At 37.3% G+C, this 22,609-nt stretch overlaps 1 protein-coding gene across 1 annotated transcript in view; it reads left to right on the forward strand.

The window, feature by feature from the left end:
* Window positions 1-22,609, forward strand: part of Nrg3 (neuregulin 3) — a gene marked incomplete at its 5' end in the record, with an annotated part of 1,004,716 nt that overhangs the window by 744,781 nt on the left and 237,326 nt on the right. The window contains one exon of the mRNA XM_013506309.1: window positions 20,693-20,766. Within this exon, the coding sequence (XP_013361763.1) occupies window positions 20,693-20,766 (74 nt within the window). The remainder of the gene's footprint in view (window positions 1-20,692; window positions 20,767-22,609) is intronic.

Raw genomic sequence — 22,609 nt, forward strand, 5'->3', positions numbered from 1 at the left:
AATTGATCCTAAACCATGAATTTGTATTACATAAATAATCTTATACTGAAGAGTAAACATAGCTTCTAAAGGTAAAACCCTATATAAGCACAGCTTTTGGCTTTGCTTCCTTCATGGTTGGATCTAAGTTCGTTGGTTTGTTGAAAGAAACCAAGCCATGTGTAAGAGGAAACAATAAAATAATCTTTGCCAGTGGAAGCTGTGAGCAATTATGGACCAGCTTGCTGTATCTCAGCCAGGAGACTCTCAGGCCTCTATTGTAATCCTCTGCATGCCACACCTCTGTGCTTCTGTGTGGTTTGTTAAAAAGTCTCCCTAGTGAGTTGTGTCTCAGCCCCTTTCCTCCCCACACACTCATAGGTCCTTCTGTATGTGAATACTCCACAAAACAAGACAAAACCCAATATCCTAAGACAGCTGTCACTGTAAGATAACAGCCGCCATCTCCCTAGTCAAGGAGACCTCTCCTGATGTTCCAAAGAATTTATTGTTAATGTCACCCAGAAGTACATCCTGTATCCTAGGTGTGGTTTCTATACACCATGAATGGGATGTTCATCTTCATGATTCTGATAATTTCTCCTCTGGGGCTTGATGCCTGGTCCTTGTGCATAGCAAGTGTTATCACTGACTGTAATCCGTAAGCAGACAGCTGTGTGCAAAGGAAAAGTCATTAAAAAGCTTTCCCATGTTCAGCTGTGATAAATCCTGGCCTAAAGCTCTGAGCACAAATCGTAGCACCAAGTTTTATGAGCTTTGCAATTTGATCAAATTACTTAATCATTCCAAAACTTCATTTTCATCTTTAAAACTGCAAAGAAAACAATACTGAGTGGACTATATGGGGAATTCTGTAAAATGTCGACCACAGAATCTAGAAAGTTGTAGGCACTTGGAAAATATAACTTCTCCCTTTTCTCCATCACATAATGGAGATTACTTCCAGGAGCCCCAGTCACTTCTTATTTACTTCTGACAGATGATTTTTTTAATGTACTAATTACAAAATGAACTAATTATGTTGTAGCCTTGGGAAGTTTTAGAGTGGGTCATTAAAGCTGTAATTGTAACTGCGGTGTGACTTTTTAAAAGAGAGAGGTCTGATAATAAATCCCCCAGAAACTTTTATGTAATATAACATTTTTATTTGAAGCCAAGGAACAGAATGAGAAAACGAGATCTTTTCATCTTCAAAAGAGTTTATGAGCTTTAAGTAATTAGTAGGCACATCTCTCTTGTGCACGGGGCTGGGGAGATTAGCCCTGTCGGCAAAGGAGGGATAAAAGCTCCGAGGAATAAATGACTTGATGCTCGGAGCAGGCTGTGAACATGAGTGCATGTACCTGTGTGGAGTGGGGGTTGCCGTGTCTGTGATAGAGGTGGGGATGGCTTGGGAGGACCAAGGAAGACTCCTAGTGTGGCCAATGCAAAGGTTTGCTAGTATAGTTTTGGCAAGTTTCTAGCCTTCCAGTATATTTAATTATAAATGAATATACGAATTAAGAAGTTAGAGTATTTAATATGTTAACTCCAAAGCCTTATTAAATATTATGGTAGTTTTCTTTGAGGCATTTTCAGATTTATTAAATTATGCCATTAAATGACTGTGAGGAAGTGATTACTTTCTGGTCTGTCTTTTATCTTCATCCACACAGTGAAAATGTAAAATGGTAGACCCTGCCTTCCTCCGAGGAGAGCTAATAATGAAATGGAGAACTTATAAAGTATACATAATGCTATCGGAACAGTCAAGAGCAACAAGAGATAGAAAATTGAGCATAGTCTCCAGTGTCAGTTTAACTTTGAAGTCAAATCCAAATTCTAACACATGCTTTCCCTGTGCCCTGGGACACAGAAGTTAATTTTTCTTAACTTCAGTCTCCTCATCCATAATGCAGTAATAACAATATGTCCTTTTCATCTGTGGGTGTCAAGAGGATTATCTAACTTTTGCTAAAGTTCTCAGCATTGGTGTTTGCAGGTAAAGTAGGTCTTGAAAGAAATGGGATCTTTCTTCTTCTGTTATTCTACACGTTGTGGAAAAACTTTCTGATAGCCCTCTTTGGGCAATGGATTCATAGGTACAACACACATAGGTATACCTTATATATCATGCACCAACTGATTACTACCAGATCTCTCCCTCTCCCTAGGTGACAAAAATATTATCAAGTTTTTATTGATTTCAAGTTACTGCTCATCTTCTGAACTTTCATTTCAACTTGCCAAACACTCAAGTTAAATTCTACTCCTCTGAATTCTACTTTGAATGTGCCATCATTGCTTATCTACAACTTACTCGTGCCAGGTTTCATTTGGCATTGTTTTAGTGAAACGTCAACAAGCATATCCACATCACTGTGAAAAAATCTGCTTTCTAACCTCCCTCTGCTACTTCACCCTTCATCACTCATATTTTTGTATGATTTTACCAGTTCCCATTGACATTTGCATTTAGAATATGGTTCATTATTCCATCTGGTCCATACTGATGATTTTAGGGTTTCTCCTTTTTTTTGACCTGAGTTTGTTACTAGTGCTGGTGCAGGGTGTGTGTGTGTGTGGGGGGGGTGAAAACACAAAGAACTTTGGTCTATAAAATTGCACTGACTAATCTTCCAAAGAAAATATGTTTTCACTGGAAAGACTTAAAAATCTGTTATTAGGGATGGGATATGAATTTGGAAATAAGTCTGCTTTTAAAGAGGAAGTGTGAAACAGCAGACAGATCCCTGGCTTTAGAAACAGATCATGTGACCCTGGACCTTCTTCCAGTCTTTATGCCGTTGATGTCTTAGGAAGTTCCCCCATCCATGTCCTAGAGTTTCCTCTACCACATAAGGTGGTTTTCATCAGGTGATCTTTATGATGTGCTCCACAGTCCTATGGTATCAGAAAAATGGCTTTTAGGGTAAAATGTATACTGGCATTTGCTTAACTTGGATTTTCTGATTTTTGTATCTAAGGTTTTTTTTTTTGTGGGTGTGGAGTATTTGGGGTTTGTTATAGGAAATCAAATTAAGATGATATATGAAAAGTGTATCATAAACAGTCAACAAAGGCCATGAAGCATGTTATAAAACTATTTTTCTGCATTTCATATGGCATCATCATTAAGCATATTTTTCTAAATTTAAAAAATTTAAAAATGCAAGGGTGCTTATAAGGAAGACCCACCAACCATGGACCTATGGGTGTGCTTCTGCTCCTTTGCTCTGAGCTCCTCACTCTCAGCCTCTCCCAACCTCTCACAGGCAGATGTTTTAAAGCCTTTTTACTTGGCCTCTCCCTGCTGATTAATTTCATGTCTCTAAATAACACATTAAGCCTCTAGGTCTTGATTTATCTACTTTAATATGAAACACTGGTTCCTAAGAAGGTCACTTCCTTTACACCCCTCTCTCCTGCTGGCCATATACCTGACTCTATCTTTATTCTCACTTTCCAAAGTTGGGCTTAATGACACAGTAAAGTGAGTAGAATAGCATGGCTAAGAAATGGAGCTCTTTGTGTCAAATTGAGGTTGCTCTAGTCATATGATTCCCTGGTCTCTTCCTAACAGATTTTCAAACTTAGAGTGAAGATTATGTTTAACTGAGCATCCATTTAAACCCACACACCTGATCCTTGTGTTTTTTTCTTTTTTAAGGGCAGACTTCACTTTCATCTCAGTCTGAGATGCATGAAGCTTTTAATATGAAATTACTTCCCATTCAGTCCAAAGCTTCCTATTTTCTGATGAATGTCATACATAATGAAAGATTATATCCATTTATCCTCAGCAGTAAATCGTTTGTCACACAAGGGATATATGTTATTGTGAATTCTGATCAAAGCTGCCCACTTCCTTTAGCTGGCAGAAATACTGCATCTTGTTAGTTGATTGTACAATATCCTGGGAGAAATGGAAAATTACACTGTTGAATGAGGGTTCAGTGACTCTAGGGATTTCTAAAATGTCTTTTTAAAAAATCATGTTTCATGTAGAACCTGCTGCAATCCAGGCATCTGAACTGTGAAAGACTTTTTGTGGCCTTCTTCACTTAATTAAATCAGAAAGCTCTGGGACTTTTTGTAGCTTCCTCTGTGATAGCTGCAAACGGATTCATGAGTGACACGGCATGGATCCTTTGCCCCTTTTCTTAGAGAGACAACAATTATTACCACTTCTTTCTGAAGCATGCTGTGAGTGGTTTTATCAGTTCGTTTGCTAATGAGCTCTCTCTCTCCTTTATAATGTCAATCATAAGACTTCTTTTAAAATAAGAACTATCTCCCAGATTTATTTTCTTTCCACTCTCTTATCAAGCTGTGTACTGTTTTGCTTCAGGGAATCACCCACATAACTGCCCTAATCTCTCGTGGATAGCACACTCTGTCATTGTCTCCTTCCCGGAATATTGAATTCTAGGAAGGACACCACAGTCCTGCAGAGGTGTCTCTTCTTATGTTCCATCATTGTTTTAGGTTATCAATCTCCTGTGGTACACATCTGTGCTCACTGCTTCTCAATTTCAAGAGCATGTGAGTGCCTCAGTATCAAAATCTTCCCAAATAACACAAGATGCCAAATAAAGCAGCGAGAATAGATCCTTTTTCCCTTCTATCTCACTTGAGCTACTGGCCAGCAAGGTCTTACGGCTGATTCAGATTTTATGCAAAGCAATAGCTGGTGACCCACACAAGCAAGTCAGAAACCTGCACTCAACATTTACAAGGAGCATTCCTTTACTGGATCATCACTACTTCTTGAAGTTACCTTTCAGTGCTTCGACCACTTAAATAAATATTTAATGAAATTTATATCCTACTCATGTACACTATGTGAGTGCATTACAGACCTTGTATGGTTTATACAAGTAAGCATGATATCCACACAGTTCTTATCCTTACACAAGAGATTGCAAAAATTGCTAGAATGGAATATAGTTATTCCAAATATATTCTTTATTAACCTTTAATTGAGCTATTTCTCGTGATAGTTTTTACTTCCTTCATTGTTCATATTATTTCACTTCCACATATGTAAGATTTCCAGATTTAGCAAGTAAAGTACAGTACAGGACACCTGGTTATATTTGTATTTAAGATAAACAATGAATACATTTTTTTGGTATAAGCATACCCAAAATACTGAATATGTGATACACATAAAAATATTGCTTAACTGAAATTCAGATTTAAGTAGTATCCTGTATTTTATCTGGCAACTGCACACAGAGACAGGAGATTATTTGTTGTGGTCTTTGCTAATCTGTATGTGTCATTTTTATACCTTGGTAACTGTGATGGACAGAATTGTCCATCTTCTAAATTCATGTATTGAATTCCTCATCCTCTTTGAAGTTTTATCCAGAGAAGACCTTAAGAGTGGAGGCTTACCTTTACAGGAATGTGACTTTATTACCAGAGGAAGAGTGAGTCATCTCCACCATATGTCACAAGGAGAAGATGACAATCTGCTGCCTAATGACAGAAATCTCACCAGACACCACCCACACTGGTACCCTGATCTTGGGCTGCTAGTATCCAGAAACGTGAGAAAATATCTGTCATTTACTCACCCAGTCTATGGTATTTTGTGAAGGCCGCGGATAATGTTGCTAATACAGTAGCATTAGGATAACTTAATTGTGGCACTATTTTGGTTTTCTTGCTGAACTGGAAATTGATGAGCATGATTATTGCCTTGGTAGTCTGAACTAATCAGTCTTCTAATTTTGAGCAACTAGAAACAAATGAAAGACTATGCCAGTGATTGGATCTTACACGTGAGAAAGTCTGTGATGGGCTCTTTTCTCAATTTTGGTATCATACTTAATTACAACAAAGATGAGGAATTCTAGGAGTGGATCCTGGTCTACTATTGGCTGAAAAATATCAAAGATAGTTGTGTAACATTTAATCAACTGCAGGAGTTGGGGAAGAGAGCCTGACACTCTTTGAAATTTGCTGTTAGAACCTAAATTGTCTACCTCTACTGTACTATTGTTAGATGCATTTATGAGAAATAAAGACAGGGTGCTCATGTACAAACAAACATGCACACATATAGACATGCAGAGAGTGTGCTCTAAATCAAGCCATGCTCATTTATTCATAGATAGGCATCTGAGATCTATGAGATTATTAATACTTCTCCACCACTTTTCTCAATGACAGCATTGGAGATCATTTATTCAAAACATACCTTGCCTTTCACAACAGGCTGCATTCTTTGAAAATTAGAATTTCATGTTTGTCACAATAGATTTATGCATACTAAAAAATCAGTACTAGAACACTTTCTGATATTGACAGGAAACAAAATCCCATCCATTGTACATCTGTCATTGCCCTATAATTGTTTTGTTCTTCATAAAGACAATTATTATTTCAAGATGTCTGATATTCAAAGTGTGAAGACTTTTCTCCAAGGGACCACCCTATTACTTTTGTATCTCCTTCTATCAAAAATATATTATTTTATCTGAAATATGGTAAAATCGAAGATGGCATACAACATGTTTTTCAACCCACAGAGTTTCTCTGGATATTAGTGTTCTGCATTCTAAATTGTGCATTATGTTCATTTTGTGCTGTTTGTTTTAGCTTTGTGAATGAGGCAGTGAGGTTAAAGAGAAGCTCATGAACCAGTAGGGGCAGAAATCTACATAAAGTTCAAAATATTGATTCAAAGTCATGTGAGATCTCCTTATCCACTGACCCTCAGTATTAGTCAACATTGCTGTGACTGGTAAACAATACTAGACACCTATACTATAAAGGATTTGGCTCACGGTTTCAGAGGATTCAGTGAATGGGTTGGGTCCAAGGGAAAAAGATGATGGTGGACAGCCTTGGTGCACCAAATGTGTTTAGGTCGTGGTAGCAGGGAAACAGTACATGGAGGAATAGGCCAGGAACCAGATATTGTACCCAAGGCCACACCCTTATGGCCCTTTCTGATACTTCCAGAAATGTGCCTTACTAATCTCAAGGTTGTACTCAAGCCAATCAAGCTGATACAATTAAGTTTAACTACCACACCCTCCAAGAGTGAAAGTGCCGTGCTTGGGTAAAGTATTGATATAAATAGGCTGGAGGATCCCTGGTGCTGAAATTGACCCATGAAGTGCAGGGGCAGCTGTTGAACACAGCCACTAATGCTCTGCCTGTGGCTGAGAAGAACTTGCAGCTGAGTAAATACACATGTATAATTATATTTGTGCAACCTTTCAGACTTGAAATCATTTCCTTCTCTTTCCTTACGGCTCAGATAAAGAGTGAATGCAGTGTATCTCCTTGATTTGAGTAGATGATTTCAGTCCCAAACTGAAATCACAGGAGTTTTATGGTGAAGAATTGGCCTCAATCTATTCATGAACTCAAATTTGCTAAAGGGGTACATCTCAAAGCAAATCCTTACACTTTCTTAAGATATAAGATACAACTCCATTACCAGAAGCATCAGAGTGATATTATAACTAACAGTTGCATCAGCCATGGGACTCATGATATATCTGAAAGGTACTGATAACACCTTGAGAAAGCTCAATGAGTAAGAAGGGAGCTGCTACTTTGCAAATCATAGTAATTCAATTCCAGATCCTTCTTTTGATAATTAAAAGGACTGTGGAAAGGCTACACCCACAGCCGGTCTCTAGATGAGCTTATTACCAATTGGCTAACTTAAAGATCTTGCTGTCTTAATTATTGCTCTTTTTAAAATAACACTACATAATTAATTTCTCAATTTAGCTAAGGAAAACTTTGCATTTTAATCGGTGTCACAGTATTCTCCATAGTCAAACCCAGATCTAAGTTTCAGTGATGAGTGGATGGGGAAGCAGATCTGCTCTAATACCACTAATGCCTTTGAGCCAGGAACTCTAACCTGCAGATCTTTGGAGCTAGAAAAGTTTTGGTCCTCCCAGCATGTACCTTGGATTCAGACCAGGCCTCGTTTGGAATTCTGGTTCCTATACTCTCAATCTCCTTAATGCTGTGTAGCTTGTTTTGCCTTGTTGCAAATTCAACAGTTGCTTTTATTACATGAGTTGGATTTAGTTATTTTGTTTCTCCTCATTTTTAAATTGAAGATAGTTTGGCACTGAGAAATGTCTCTCCTTTTTGACTTACATTTCCCCAATGTGCAACTCCCCTCAGTTCCTGGTAAGCACTATTGAACTCTGCTTTTCTGAGTTCAACATTTTTAGATTCCATGTATGAGTAAGGTCAAAGAGTGTTTGTCTTTCTCTGCCTGGCTGGTTTTACTTAACAGAATGTACTCTGGGTTTATCACTGTGGTTGCAAATAACAGAGTTTCATGCTTTTTTATGGCTATGTAGATTCCATTGTGAATATATCCCACATTTTCTTTATCCATTCATCCATTCATTGTAGTGAGCACTTAGATTGATTTCATATCTTCCATAGTTTGAGTAATAATGCAAGAAACATGGAAATGCAGATTTTTTTGATATACCAATTTCATTTTATTTGAATATATGCCCAAAGTATACAATGGGATTGCTTGATCATATGCTAGTTCTATTTTCAAATTTTTGAGTAACTTCTTACTGTTTTGCACTATGACTCTACTGATTACACTCCCACCAACAATGTGTAGGTAAAATAATTTTAAGAGACCTATTGTGCAATTTTGTTGTACAATTTAAAAGAATGTGTTAAAACATTAAGTTTATAAATTTAAAAATTGCTGAGTATATTTTAAGTGTCCTTACCATAAATAAATCAAAAGTATGTGAAGTAATATATATGTTCTTAAGCCTGAATAATCATTCCACAATTTATACATATTTTGAAATATCATGTTGCACACTCTATATATATGACTCAATAAAAAGGAAATAAATCATTATCTTTCTTTAGCAGTAATTCTCCCAGACAGTCTTCCTATTCATATTTGTTGATATGCCACATTAAAATCAGTATAAACTCAGGAAGTTTGTCAATAAATAAGTTGATGAGTATCCATGACATGATTTGCTTAAGAACATTTTTCAATTGGATAATAATTTACAAAACTAGGTCTTTCATTTTTAAAATAAACCATGGTCTCACTTCATGTTATTTGGAGCCTATTGTGAAATACCTACCCACGGGAACATTGTGGAGTGTATGGTAATCTGTTTATCCACTGAATTTACACAGAAAATATAAAAAGGAACCACAAGTAAAGCCAGGGATTTAATGCCAACCACACTGAGTTTGGGTATCACTCAAAGACTCGAAGTGAGAATTTTTTGTTCAGGAGATAACTTTTCTCAGATTCTATTCCCTTATGTGAAAAGCTGTGATATTCATATTCACCACAGCAACTAGGAGAGCAATACAGAGACAAAAGAGTAAAGAGATGTGGGCAGGCCACCAAAGGACATCCAGAAAACTGCTGTCTGAAGACTCTGGTCTTAGCCCCCACATCTGGAGGCCAAGATCATTCCTGCACTCAGGAGTAATTCTCCTGAAGATTTGGCAAGGTTACTCAGCACAGATTTGGGCTCTGATTTGTTCACTACAACAGAATGTGGACACCAAAGGAATTTTATTCCTTTTTTATTTGTTTTCTCTTTTGTCTTGTTTTCCTTTTTCCATCCTTGTTTTTGATGATTTAAATTTTTACTTGTATTGCCTGTTCTATTTGGTTCAATTTTCTCTTCTCTTTCCTCAGTTGTCTTCCTTGAATTTTTGATGTAGTCATGTGAGTGAATATTGTCTCTAGTCTTCTGGTTTACTTTGATATTGTTTTGTTTCTCTTTCATTCTTTATCTCTTGTGCTCTTCTCCAGTTTCCCAAAGCTTGAGTGATCATCCTTTGTCCTTCAGCCTTACTTCTACTATATTTCTCTTAATTTATCTCTCTAGTTTTGTGCCTATACCTCGTAAATCCCTCCCCAAGGTAAAATCATTCCACTAAGGAGAAACTTACTGCCTACAAGTTCCAAGTTTATATTGCATTTTGTTATATAACTGTAGGTTTCTTCCTATGGATAGGGGTACCAAATTAATACTCACTACAGTTTTTAAGTTTCTAGGCCATGTATGATGCTATTGTTACTGCTAATTGTATTACTTTAGCTAGGGTGTCATGCCTTTTGTAATCAGTTGTTCTCCCTTGTATGACAACACTATGATTGTCTGGGGTCATAATCCTCACAAAGTCCAGTACCAAATGACTGGACGCTGGGCCAAATACATAGCAACTTCTCACCTGTAATAAATTGGGAAAGTAGGATGTTGGGACAGACACAAAGGCCAAGAGCCAGCTACACTTAGAAGACATCTATGAGGAATAGAGATTTCTTAGGGAAGCCTCAGTACTAGTGATAAAGCTACCTACCATGAATAATTTACAAGCATCAACACAAAAAACAAATTAAAATTTAAAAATAGAAAATGACAAGACAGAAGCAAAATGCAATTCCATACCTCCACCATACCCAGCACAAGTCCAGGAGACAACAAGATAGAGGAAATCAAAAGCCACTCACCTGGATTTTCTGAAATTGTAGCTGAAAGGGTAAAAACAACAACAAAACAGATGAATAAGGCTATAGAGAGAAATCAATCAAAAATAATCCCTCAGGTAAAAAAAGAGATGAAGATCATAATGAAGGATTTGAATCTGCAGTAGAAACAGATAAAAGAATAGAGGAGCTTAGGAAATTGTTGGAAAACATGTATGCCCAACATAGGAGAGAAATGGAATCCATGAAACAGATTCAAACAGATATCAAAATTCCATTGATAGTATACACAGCCAAATGGACCAAGGTGAGGAGAGAAAGACTGTGTTTGGTGATCATGAAAGGAAACACTCCTTAAAAATAGCAAGGGAACCATGAAAAATTAATCCAGTAGTTGCAAGATAATGCAAAGAAAGGCAACATAAAATTGAACAATGTCAAAGAAAAAGTAGGAGACAGTGCAAGTGACATAAAAAAGCCTGTTCACAGAAGAAATGTCAAGAAAGTTCCTAAACATTGGAAAAGAATTTGACATACAGAAAAGTGGGACATATAGGGCTCCTATTAGCCATGACCAAAATAAATCTACACCAAACTTATAATAATCAATATTCTACATATTCAACAAAAGAACAGAATATTAAAACTTTTTAGTAAAAAGAAACAAATCACCTTAAAGGGAAGGCCTTCAGAATCATATTCTGACTTCTCAACACATACCTTTAAGTCAAGGAGAGCTTATAATGAAGTATTCAAGTCCTAAAAGAAAACAATCTCCAATACAGATTGATGTACCCTGCAAAACTATCTTTCAGAAGGAATGGAGAAATAAGATATTTCCATGACAAAGAACAATTAAGAAATTAACAATCACCAAAGCAGCTCTCCAAACAGTTCTGAAAGCTATTTTAGAGTGAGATAGCAAAGACTACAATTCAAAGAACAATAAGAGAAAGAAACCAACAGACAGGGCAAAAAATTAAACATAGAGGAACAACAGAGATCTAACAAGAGGAAAATGAAGTGACAAGATAAGCCAATGCACGTGAGATATAACCATCAATGTGAATAGTCTCAGTTCACTAATCAAAAGAAACAAATTGACAGAATAAATCCTGGAAAAAGATCCAACAATATGCTGCAGAGGAGAAACACATTTAACTCCAATAGAAATACATAGATTGAAAGTTAAAGGGTGGAAAAGAATACATCTTGCAAAAGGAACCCAGAAAAAAGCAGGGATAGCTATTCCATTTACAGATGAATTGAACTCCGAACCAAGACAGATCAAGAGAGATCAAGAAGGTCACTTTATAATTCTTAAGGGAAAACTCCAAGTGGAAGAAATAATCATCATTAATACATATGCATTAAATAATAGTGCACCCAACTACATAAAACAAATATTAATGGATGTGAAAAATCAAATAAGCACTAACACAGTTGCAGTGGAGAATCTCAACAGCACACTGTCACAAATAGACTGATCAACTAGCCAAAAATTTCACAAAGAACTATCAGAACAGAATCAAGTCTGTGAACAAATGGACTTAGTAGATGTCTACAGAGTGTTCCTGCCCACAACATCCACAATACACATTTTTCTCAGCAACACATGGGATATTCTCCAAAATAAAGCACTTCTAGCTCATACAAGATGTTTAAGTAAATGCAAAGGAGTTGAAATTATCCCATGCATATTATCAAGCCATAGTGCAATGAAACTGGAGATCAATGGCAAAAGAAACCACAAAAACTTCATAAAAACATGGAAATTAAATAACACCTACTGAACAACCAATGAATTACAGATAAAGTTAAAGAAAAAATTAGACAGTTTCTACAATTAAATGATAATGCCAATACAACATTCCAGAACTGGTGGGACACAATAAAAGCAGTCCTATGTGGAAATATAGAGCAGTAAATGCTGATATCAGAAAAACAGAGCAAGCTCAAAGAAACAACTTAATGTTGAACCTCCAAGTTTTAGAAAAAGAAGAGCAAGTCAAGCCCAAAGCTTATACAGGGGAGGAAATTACAAGACCAGAGCAGAAATTAATGCAATTGAGACTAAGTAAAAAATACAAAGAATCAATGAATTGAACAGATAGATCTTTGAAAAATTAAAATTGACAAACCCTTAGCCAACCTTATAAAAGAGGAAAGAAGAGACTCAGATCCATGCAATTAAGAATGAGAAGAGTGAAATCCTAACAGGTTCTACAGAAATCCAGAAGATCATCAATATCTACTTCTAAACCTGTACTCAAATAATAGGAGAAACACAAAAGAAATGGACAGATTCCTAGATCATATGTATTAGCAAAGCTGAACCAAGAAGATGTAATTAAATTGAAGATTAATTAAATTTAACTGTAATTAAGTTAGAAACCTACCAACAAAGAAAAGCCCAGTTCCTGATATATTCACTGCTGAATTCTACAAGAAATTTTAGAGAAGATCTAATGCCACTACTCATCAAACTCTTTAATGAAATTGAAAAGAAAGCAATACTCCCAAAGTCATTCCTGGAAGCATGTATTATGAAGATACCAAAAGCAGAATAAGATCCAGCCAACAAAGAATACTACAGGCCAAATGATCTCAGGTGCAAAGATCCTCAGTAAAATATTGGGAAACAGAATGTAGGAAATCTTCAAGAAGATTCTACACCATGATCAAGTTTGATTTATCTAGGTATGCAGGGATGGTTCAATAGATGCAAATCAATAAATGTAATATACCATATCAACAGAGCCAAGGACAAAAATCACATGATCATCTTAATAGTTGCAGAAAAAGCATTTGACAAAGTCCAACTTTGATTTATAATTAAAATGCTACAGAAAATTGGAATAGATGGTCTTTATCTCAATCTGATAAGAGCTATCTATGAGAAACTAACAGCCAGCATCATACTATATGGTCAGTTACTGAAAGCTTTCTTTCTAAAATCAGGAATAAGACGAGGATGCCCACTATCACCACTACTATTCAATGTAGTTCTGGGAACATTAACCGGAGCAAGTAGACAAGAGAAACATTAAAAAAGGATAGGAAAGGAAGAGGTTAAATTATCAATATTTGCAGATGACATGATACTCTACATTAAAGACCCCAAAAATTCCACCAAAAGATTTCTACATTTAATTGTTAAGTTCAGTATTGTAGCTGGATACAAAATCAACACAAAAAATCAATAGCATCCCGGTAGACAAACAAGAAACTCAATGAATGAGAAATAGGGAAACCACACCCTTCACAATAGCATCAGAAAAACGAAATACGTAGGAATCAATCTAACAAAGAAAGTCAAAGTTCTTTACATTGAAAACTATAGTACTATAAAAAAGGCAATCAAATGGAAAGGAATCCCTTGTTCTTGGTTAGTAAGAACCAACATAGTAAAAATGGCCATACTGTATTCTTAAAACTGTTGTACAGATTTAATAAAATTCCAATCATAATTCCAATAGCCTACCTCACAGAATTAGAGAAAATTTATTTGGAAACTTATTTGGAATGATTAGCAACCTAAAATACAACTCTGAACAACAAACCTAAAAAAAAAACCTAAATAACAAACCTAAAACAACAACCTAAAATACAGCTCTGAACAACAAAGGCAAGGCAGGGCATCACAGTCCCTGACTTGAAATTATACTGCAAAGATACTATGATAAAAATACCAGGGTACTGGCAAAATAGACTTGAGGGTTAATTGAACAGACTGGAAAATGCAGAAAGTACTCCAAACACATTCAGCCACCTTATCTTTGACAAAGGGGCCAAACATGGTCTTGGAAGAAAGATGGCATCCTTAATAAATGGTGCTGGAAAAACTGGCTTTCCACATGCTGAAGATTAAAATTAGACCCACGTCTATCACCATGCACTAAACTAAAACTGAAATTGATCAAAGGTCTAAATATTAAGACAGAAACAATAAATCTGTTGAAAGATAGAATAGGTAGAATTCTTGAAGACATTGATGAAGACAAAGACCTTATGAAAATAACCTCAGCTGCACAAGAAATACCACATAGAATCAACAACTTGGATCTCATGTTATTAAAAAGCCTTTGTACATCAGGAGAAACCACCAACAGGGTGCAAAGACAACCCACAGTGTGGGAAAAAATTTTTGCCAGCTGTTCCTCAAAGGACTACTATCTAGTATATATAAAGAACTAAAAATAAAAAACAAAGAAACCCCCAAAAACAGATCTCCCCAAATTTAAAGACCCAGTCCAAAAATGGGCATCTGAAATGAGACACTTCTCAGATGAAGAAGTAGAAACAGCAAGTAAATATGTGAAAAAATATTCAACATAACTCGTCATTTAAGAGATCAAGTTAAATCAATGATGAGATTTCACTCACTCCGGAAAGAAACACTATTATCAAGAAATCCACCAGTAACAAATGCTGGCAGGGCTGTGAGGGGAAAGGAATACTTCTCCACTGTTGGTGGGAGCACAGCCTGGTACAACCACTGTGGAAATCAGTGTGGAGGTTCCTCAAAAATCTAAAACTAGAGGTTGCATTTGACTCAGCTATTCCTCTTCTTGACATCTATCCCCCCAAAATTAAAAGCATCATACCTCAGCAATATATGCACACCCATGTTTATAGCAGCACAGTTTGCAATAGCTAGCTCCTGGAAACAGCCTAAATGCCCATCAGTGAACGAATGGATACAGAAGATGTGGTTTTTTTTTCTGCAATAGAATACTACTCAGCAATAAAGACCAATAAACTGAAGACATATCTAGGTAAATGTATGCACCTTCAGACCATACTATTAAATGAAATAAATCAGAGCCATGTATAAATATTGCATTTTTTCTCTGGTGTGAGAAACTGAGAGTATAAATAAAGGCCAAAATACATAATAGATATTGTGAAATAGGAAGAAAATATTCAAATGAGAAGTGAAACTAGGAGGGAGGGAGGGATAAAGGAAAGAAAGGAAAATAAAAAAAATGAAAAAAAGGAAAAATTGGAAATGAAGCTTTTGTAAATAAGGAAGGGAAGAGTGGTTGAAGGGAGGTGAATTGGAAAAGAAAAATCAAGATATATCATGAATATATACAAGTACCCTATGATGAATGTGATCATTGTGTATATCTAAAATGTACCAATAAAATTAATAAAAAAAAACAAAGAATATTGCAAAGTAACATTTATAAAATGATTACTGTGAACCACAGGTGTTATATCATTTATTTTTAATTATGACTCTACAAGATAGCAAATGTTATTGTTTCCTTTATACAGATGAAGGAAAGGAGACACCGACAGGAAGACTCAGAAGCTAGTAAATACAAGATCCGGGATTGAAAGCGGGCCATAGTATAAAGGCCATACTCTCCTTCTGTAAAGTTGAGTTTAATTGATGGTCTTTCCATCTTCCTTAAGAGCTGGCATTGAGGCTGGGGGGACTGGAAAAAAATAGGAAAGAACCCGGGGAGGGAGTATTACTCTTTCAAATCAGCGGCTCATAGGCCTATTGAAATTGGCGGGCTTACACATTACTTAGGAAGCATCTATCCTCTTATAACCTCAAAAAGGAATGGCTGTATTTTCTTCTAAAAATAAAAATGTCTATAGTCAAGAAACCACAAAATTTACCTGCCACTATTTCCTTCATTTACACCTAAAATCAAGCCCCCAAGGAGGAGGTATGTACACTGCCTACGGAATTTTTGCCAAGATCAAGTACTGCACGGGGATCGAAGCAAACACTTGAGTATATCTGAGTTACTCACATATTTCGCTCTATAAATTATCTGAAATCCATCTTTGCAGATATAAGGCATAAGGTCCAGGTATAAAGATGACCCAAATGGAAGTATACATATTAACTAATTGTGGTTTATTATTTTTCTTCTTGATATCATGCTCATTTTATTTGAGTTTAAAGTTTAAAACAATATTAAATAATTTATCTAAAGTACATCCACACAAAACCTAAGTAGAAGTCATATATGGTGGTGCGTACCTCTAGTCCCAATGATTTAGGAAGCAGGAGGATTGAAAATTCAAGGCAACCTGGGCCATTTAGGAAGATCTTTCCTCAAAATTAAATTTACACATGGAATGGACATGTAGCTCAGTGGTGACACTATTTCCTAGCGTGTAGGAAGCCCTATGTTCAATTTCCTGTACTGCTAATGTTAAATAAAAAGTAAGAACTAAGTGGAAAAGTCAGAATATATACACATGTTTTAATCATTATGATATAAATTAGAAAGATAGTTAAAAAAATGTTTTGGATGACCTACTCATGTCAGTAATTAAATTCTGGAGAAGAAAGACAGAAGAAGAGGAGAAGATAGCAGTAAAACAACAACACCTTCCATGGAATGAATGGCCAGGAAACTAAAGGATAGTTCAGTTCACTCAGTGAAACAATTCTGTGCTCTTTTTCTTTCATTTTATTTTTCTCATGGCACAAGGAGAGAGAAATTGAAGGATAATCAGGTAGTACAGTGAGGCTGTGGGTGTGTGGATGTGCTTCAGCCTTCACTAATCATCACTGATGTTACCAGTTCTAACTCAGTCATTACTGAGGCTCTGGACTCACACACAGGCACTGGCACGTGAGACTTGACAGTAAGAGATGGAAATGGTCTGAAGTTAAGAGTGTGGCCTGGTGGCCACAGTCATCACTGGCCAGCTCCAGGACAGTGATTTCCAGGGCACACAAGCCTATGACCTGGTCATTTTGAGAGTCACTCCCTTGGGGTCCTCCACAGGCAGCCCAGATGACAACATGGCCTACTCTTGCTTTGCCACCCCAGGCAAAACAAGTACTGAATCCCAGCTAAGGACAAGGAGTCTTGCATTTTCACATTTTCTTATCATTCCTTTCTTGTTTTTTTTCTTGAGGATTGCTTTTTGAAAGTCTTCACTGAAACCTACCCTTGGGCCTTTCCTTGGGGATAGTGTGGGAGGAAAAAATAACAAAAGGGGGTACTTGTTACATCACAGTCAGCTGAGTAGGGGGACGCGGAGTGGGCAAAGTTAGAGTGAAGTAAGGAGCAGAAAGGTGACGCAGGCATCTGAGACAGCACAGTACTCTCTATCCCAGAATGGAAGCCCTGGAGTCTCATGACCCTTACACTCAGAAGGGGACAGACCCTTTCATACTGAGGTTGGTCTCAGCAACCCTTTCCCCTGTTACCTTTTTTCCCCACTACTAAGGACAAATCTCTCTTATTTCCAAGTAACCTTACCATAGTTTTCCCTATAAACTCTTACGTGTTCTTGTCTGCTTTGGGTATTGTAACTTAATGATGCCATTCCTTATAAACTGGGAAACAAAAACCCAACAGCATGAGCAAGAAAGATCTCCTTCACCTCAGAATAATCACCTAGGATTTGAGGCAATTTCTTTTTCAAAGTAAAATGTCTCACCTCTTGCATTCTGACTTTGCTTTGTGCTCTTGACACGACCCTTTGTCAACCCTGGATGCATTTCCTGTCCTGAGCACACTGTGTGCTCTGAGGCCATGGCTTTGCAGGAGCAAATGTCCCTGGAAGCAACTGGGGAGCATTGTGACTTTTAATATAGCTGCTGTGGTACAAGGATTCTAAGGGATAAATAAACCAGACAGATTGAGTGGGCTTTGAAAAGAAGATGGAGTAAAACAATGATTAACTATGAACCTGCTTAAGGCAAGACTTGTGCTTTAAAAAAATGTGTTTACCATTAATAATTACACATGTGTTTTAATAAAACTTATATTTTAAAGGGCACACAAAGATCACTCTCATATATGCATTTGTTTTGTTATTATAATTGTGTTTTCCAAATAGAACACCTCCAAACTCTCTTGCTACCCTCTGTACTAACTGAAACAAAAACAAGAAATGCAGTATTTCTCTAAAGCATGCTTATCACGTGTAAGAAGGTCTGCTAGGCTCAATCTATGCGGCGGAAGTACATTTGAAGACTTCTTTCCCCTTTGCACCTTATCCTTAATATTGTCTGAAATTCATTCCACTTCATTGGCCTTGCCTGCTAGTGACATTCCATCTTCACATTTGGATGAGTCTGAACTTATCAAGGTGATATATGTGTGATTTTTAAATGGGAATTTTAATATGGTGCTCTTCAAACCTGGCACCAATTAGCAGTGCCTCCTGCCTCCTTCACAAAGGGGCAGAATTTGCTGCACAGCCAATCACATGTTCCTGCTGGGCTGCCCAGCCTGTGCAAGGTGGCGGCAGCCTCATCCCGCTTACTTTCCTGGGGCCCAGGGCTAGGAAGACCGCAGCAGTGTACTCGCCCTGAGATTTTTCCGACAGCTCATGAGACCTCAGCACTTCAAAGGGAGGCCAGAATTACGGCACATCAGGTTCACGCTGGCAAAGTCTCAAACCTCTTTCCTTATTTTCTTTTCTACACACAAATGGAATAATGCATTTTAAGCAACAAAGAAGCCTTAAAAAGCAAAACAAACAAACAAAAAAGCACTTCTCCTTAAAAGCTACTGTCCCGAGGATACCATTTTCATATTAAATGAAGATAGAAAGAATAAAGAATTCTTAAAATTTCCCACGTGTTGCAAATAACATCTCTGAAAATAAATGCATACAGTAGTCCATACCCAGAATGTAACACATGACTATGGAAAAATGACAATTAATGTTATGTGATCCAGGTAATTTCAAAGAAGGGCATGATAAAATCAGGGAAGCTTTCAGAGAACAGAATTTATTTTTTCCTCACAAATGTGTTTCAGTACTATTTTGGGACTTTTAGCATTAGAGAGCTAGGAATAAGACTGCTTTGTTTCAAGTACAATAAATACATTTGTTTCAAAGTTTACAAAAATATGTGTCTGCATAAACCAGTTATTTTTCAGTACTCTGGGAGTTTCCTGGCATATGCATATACCAAAGGGAGTTTTTCTCAACCTACAAGGAAAATTGCCAAATGTAGTTCAGAGTATCAGGCTTAAAAAGATACCGAAGAGAACCTGCCTGATTACCTGAATTCCAATTTGGCTCCCAATGAAAGGTGGAAAAATTACCTTGGCACCATTCAGTACTACTGCTCTGGTTGCAGGAACCCTCATCTAATAGCTTACTACGCTGAGAAATCAAAGCGTACTCTAACACAGCAGTCTCTGAATTTGGTTTTGTCAATTTCATATATTGATAACAGCTAGAAGATTTTTTCTTAAATCTGATTTTTATTTCTGTGGCACAATTTCACTCTCTGAAAGTAGGACAAACTCATCCCACGAGCGACAATAGTTACTTCCCTGCTTAACCCAAGCATGACAGACGAAGCTTTAAGCAGACCCATAAATGTCATTTCCCACTTAGAGACAGCTCAAGGCCGGATGGGGAGTTCAGTTCATGGGCTGCTGCTGTCCAATTGGCCAAGCAACCCAAAGCGAGGGCTGGTGCTGGGGCCTGCATGGTGGGGAGACAAGCCTCATTGCACGTACCACCTCGGGGCAGACTCCTTGCCTCCAAATTTTGTTGGCCTCAGGACGGTTGCCCTGTAAAAGGCCTGGCAGAAAGCCAGCTCTTTGCACGTTTGCTGAATGTGAAAAGAAAAGTAGCGAGAGAAAAATGTGAGCTCCACTGAGCCCCTGCTCGCTGAAATGCTGAAATCGCTGGCAAAGTGGCTCGATGACACAGACGGAAGAATAGCAGGGAAGTAAATTCGAAGACACCAAATTAGCAAATAGGCTCAGTAATAAAATACGAAGGATGCAGTAACCAAAGTCTACAACTACTGTGCTGTGATGGAAAATGATTTTTATAAGAAAAATAGCCTTTTGCAATGTAATGTTTCTGAATATATTTTAGAGACCCTGTGCTGCATAAAGTGCACCTACTTCTGGAATTATACTATGAGGAAAAGCATTAGTCAGATTTTAAGAGGGGCATCTTAAGATGCTATTGAATTTATTCCTTAGGTGTTTGATATGTGACTATAAAAGCTAAGCTGTGCTCCTCTCTCTCACTGTCTCTCTCTGTGTCTACATTTCTGTCTGTCTCTGTCCCTCTCTGTCTGCACAGAAGTAAAATCTAGAATCTGCCTGTTGGTGTCAAAGAGACTGCACCAAATAACACACAGACATGAGTATGCTGTTCTCACATGTGTGTAATTGGTGGTTATTTTCCTTGGTGAGATCTTGGAATGAATCTTTCACAACCACATGTGCATGTATGTCATTTGTCCTTTCTCCTCAGGTGCAAAGAAGGCTACCAAGGAGTCCGTTGCGACCAATTCCTGCCGAAAACTGACTCCATCTTATCGGATCCAAGTAGGTCAAGCATTTTTCTTCTCTATAATGCAATATGTAGGCAGCTCTTCCTGGAGCCACAGTTGCTAACTCTGCTGAAGGTTGTATTTCACATGTGTTTCTGTATCCTTGAAAACTGCCAAGGATGAAAGGAGGTAGCAAATGTTAACATTCAAAGCATGGCTCACAGCTAACTCAGACACAGTCTTCTCTGTGGTGGGGCTTGGTCTCCTGATCAAGACCACCCCACACCGCTTGTGCAATCTAAATCCTAGTGAATCCTGCCCCTTGGCTCTCCGGCTTCCCCCAGTATCACTCCATTACAAGGCTACAGAAAAATGTAAAGAGCTCATTATTTACCAAGCAAATGCAGTGAAACTTGCAGTAGCATACTGCATCTCACACTCCGGTAATTTTTGATAACAGGAAACCTATTAACGTTCAGTGAAATAAGAAGATATGCAAATACAACTGCATAAAAAGTTTTCAAACAAACATGGAAAACTCCATTCTGAGCAACACTACTTGCATATCGATATTTACTGTAGTTAACCAGGAATTACTTTTTCTTCATTCATGCAAGAGAACAGTCTGCCAGTAGAAAATATGAGCAGCCATTAGCTTCTCCTTGTGCATGGATTCATAAGGAACTTCCTATAATAAATGCCCAGTTCTGGTAAAACGTGTAACTTTTCCTTTATCTGTAAATAGTTTTCATTCAGTGGCTCTGATAGTTGAATCACTGCTGAAAGAAAAGAGAGTGTGTTTTTAGTGGATCAGTTGTTTAGTTCAGTAAGGACAATGACAGGCATTTCCAAATCCTAAAGACAACATGATGGTTTTCTGAATATTGAGTGTACATAACACAGACTTTAACAGAATATTTTGTATCGACCACAGGCAGTCCTCCCCCCCCAATTAGTGTGAATTTTGCCATCTTTCAAGATCTTTTCAAAATGTATATTTTGTTTCCCTCTGAATTTCTAGGCACAGTTCTTCAGGTAAATGCAAAGTTCATTAACCAAGAACAGTTTTCATTTAATTTAAATGTGCTTTGTCTTGTCAAAGCATCCCACCATGCAGCCATTAACTACACTTTCAAATTTGTGAATTTAGCCCTGAGGAAAGTGAAAGTTGCTGAAATTCTAGTGAGTAATCAGACCATGGGCATCTCTGCTCCCTGACAAGGAATTAGCGACCAGCCAGGATGGTGGGGTGGACTGTTTTGTTATCTTCTGGTTTGGACTTCTTGTTAAGCTGGTGTCTGAAAGGCTATTCATGGTGGCAGTGATTTGCATATTTGGGATAGGACAAAGCTTGTATAAAAGATTAGACTTGATGATTTCTTTCCTGCTTATTTCTTCTTTGCTATTAAAAAATTTTTCCTGATACATCTAGGTTTTTGTTTTTCTTTTTTTCTCCCTTTTCCATCTTCCTTTATTCCTTTTCTGTTTTTCCTCCCTCTATCCCCTCACCCCTTATTTCATCTACAAGTGTCAAGTGCAGAAGACCAGGCAAAGCCTTTCTATGATACAAGGTTTGTAAAATAAAATAATCTCTACCTTTAAATGATGTAGTCAGGGTTTAGTCTCCATTTGGGTATCGTACATTATCCATCGTTTCAAACACTGAGGATGAGATCTACTAGAAGGACTGTGTGTTTTCAGAGAAAAATGATCCTGTGCCTGAGTTCTTATCCCTGAAGGCCTACATCTTACATGCATAGCTTTTTTAGTGCAGCAGCACTTACAACGATGAAAACGTGGACTAATTCTAAAGTGACAACAGAATTATCTTTAAGTAAATATCACACAGCACATCTTATCTGTGGTATCGAATTATCATTCCAAGGACAGGGTATAAA

The sequence above is a fragment of the Chinchilla lanigera genome, unplaced genomic scaffold, assembly GCF_000276665.1.
Source record: "Chinchilla lanigera isolate Chin_1 unplaced genomic scaffold, ChiLan1.0 scaffold00109, whole genome shotgun sequence".
In the NCBI taxonomy this organism is placed as follows: Eukaryota; Metazoa; Chordata; class Mammalia; order Rodentia; family Chinchillidae; genus Chinchilla; species Chinchilla lanigera.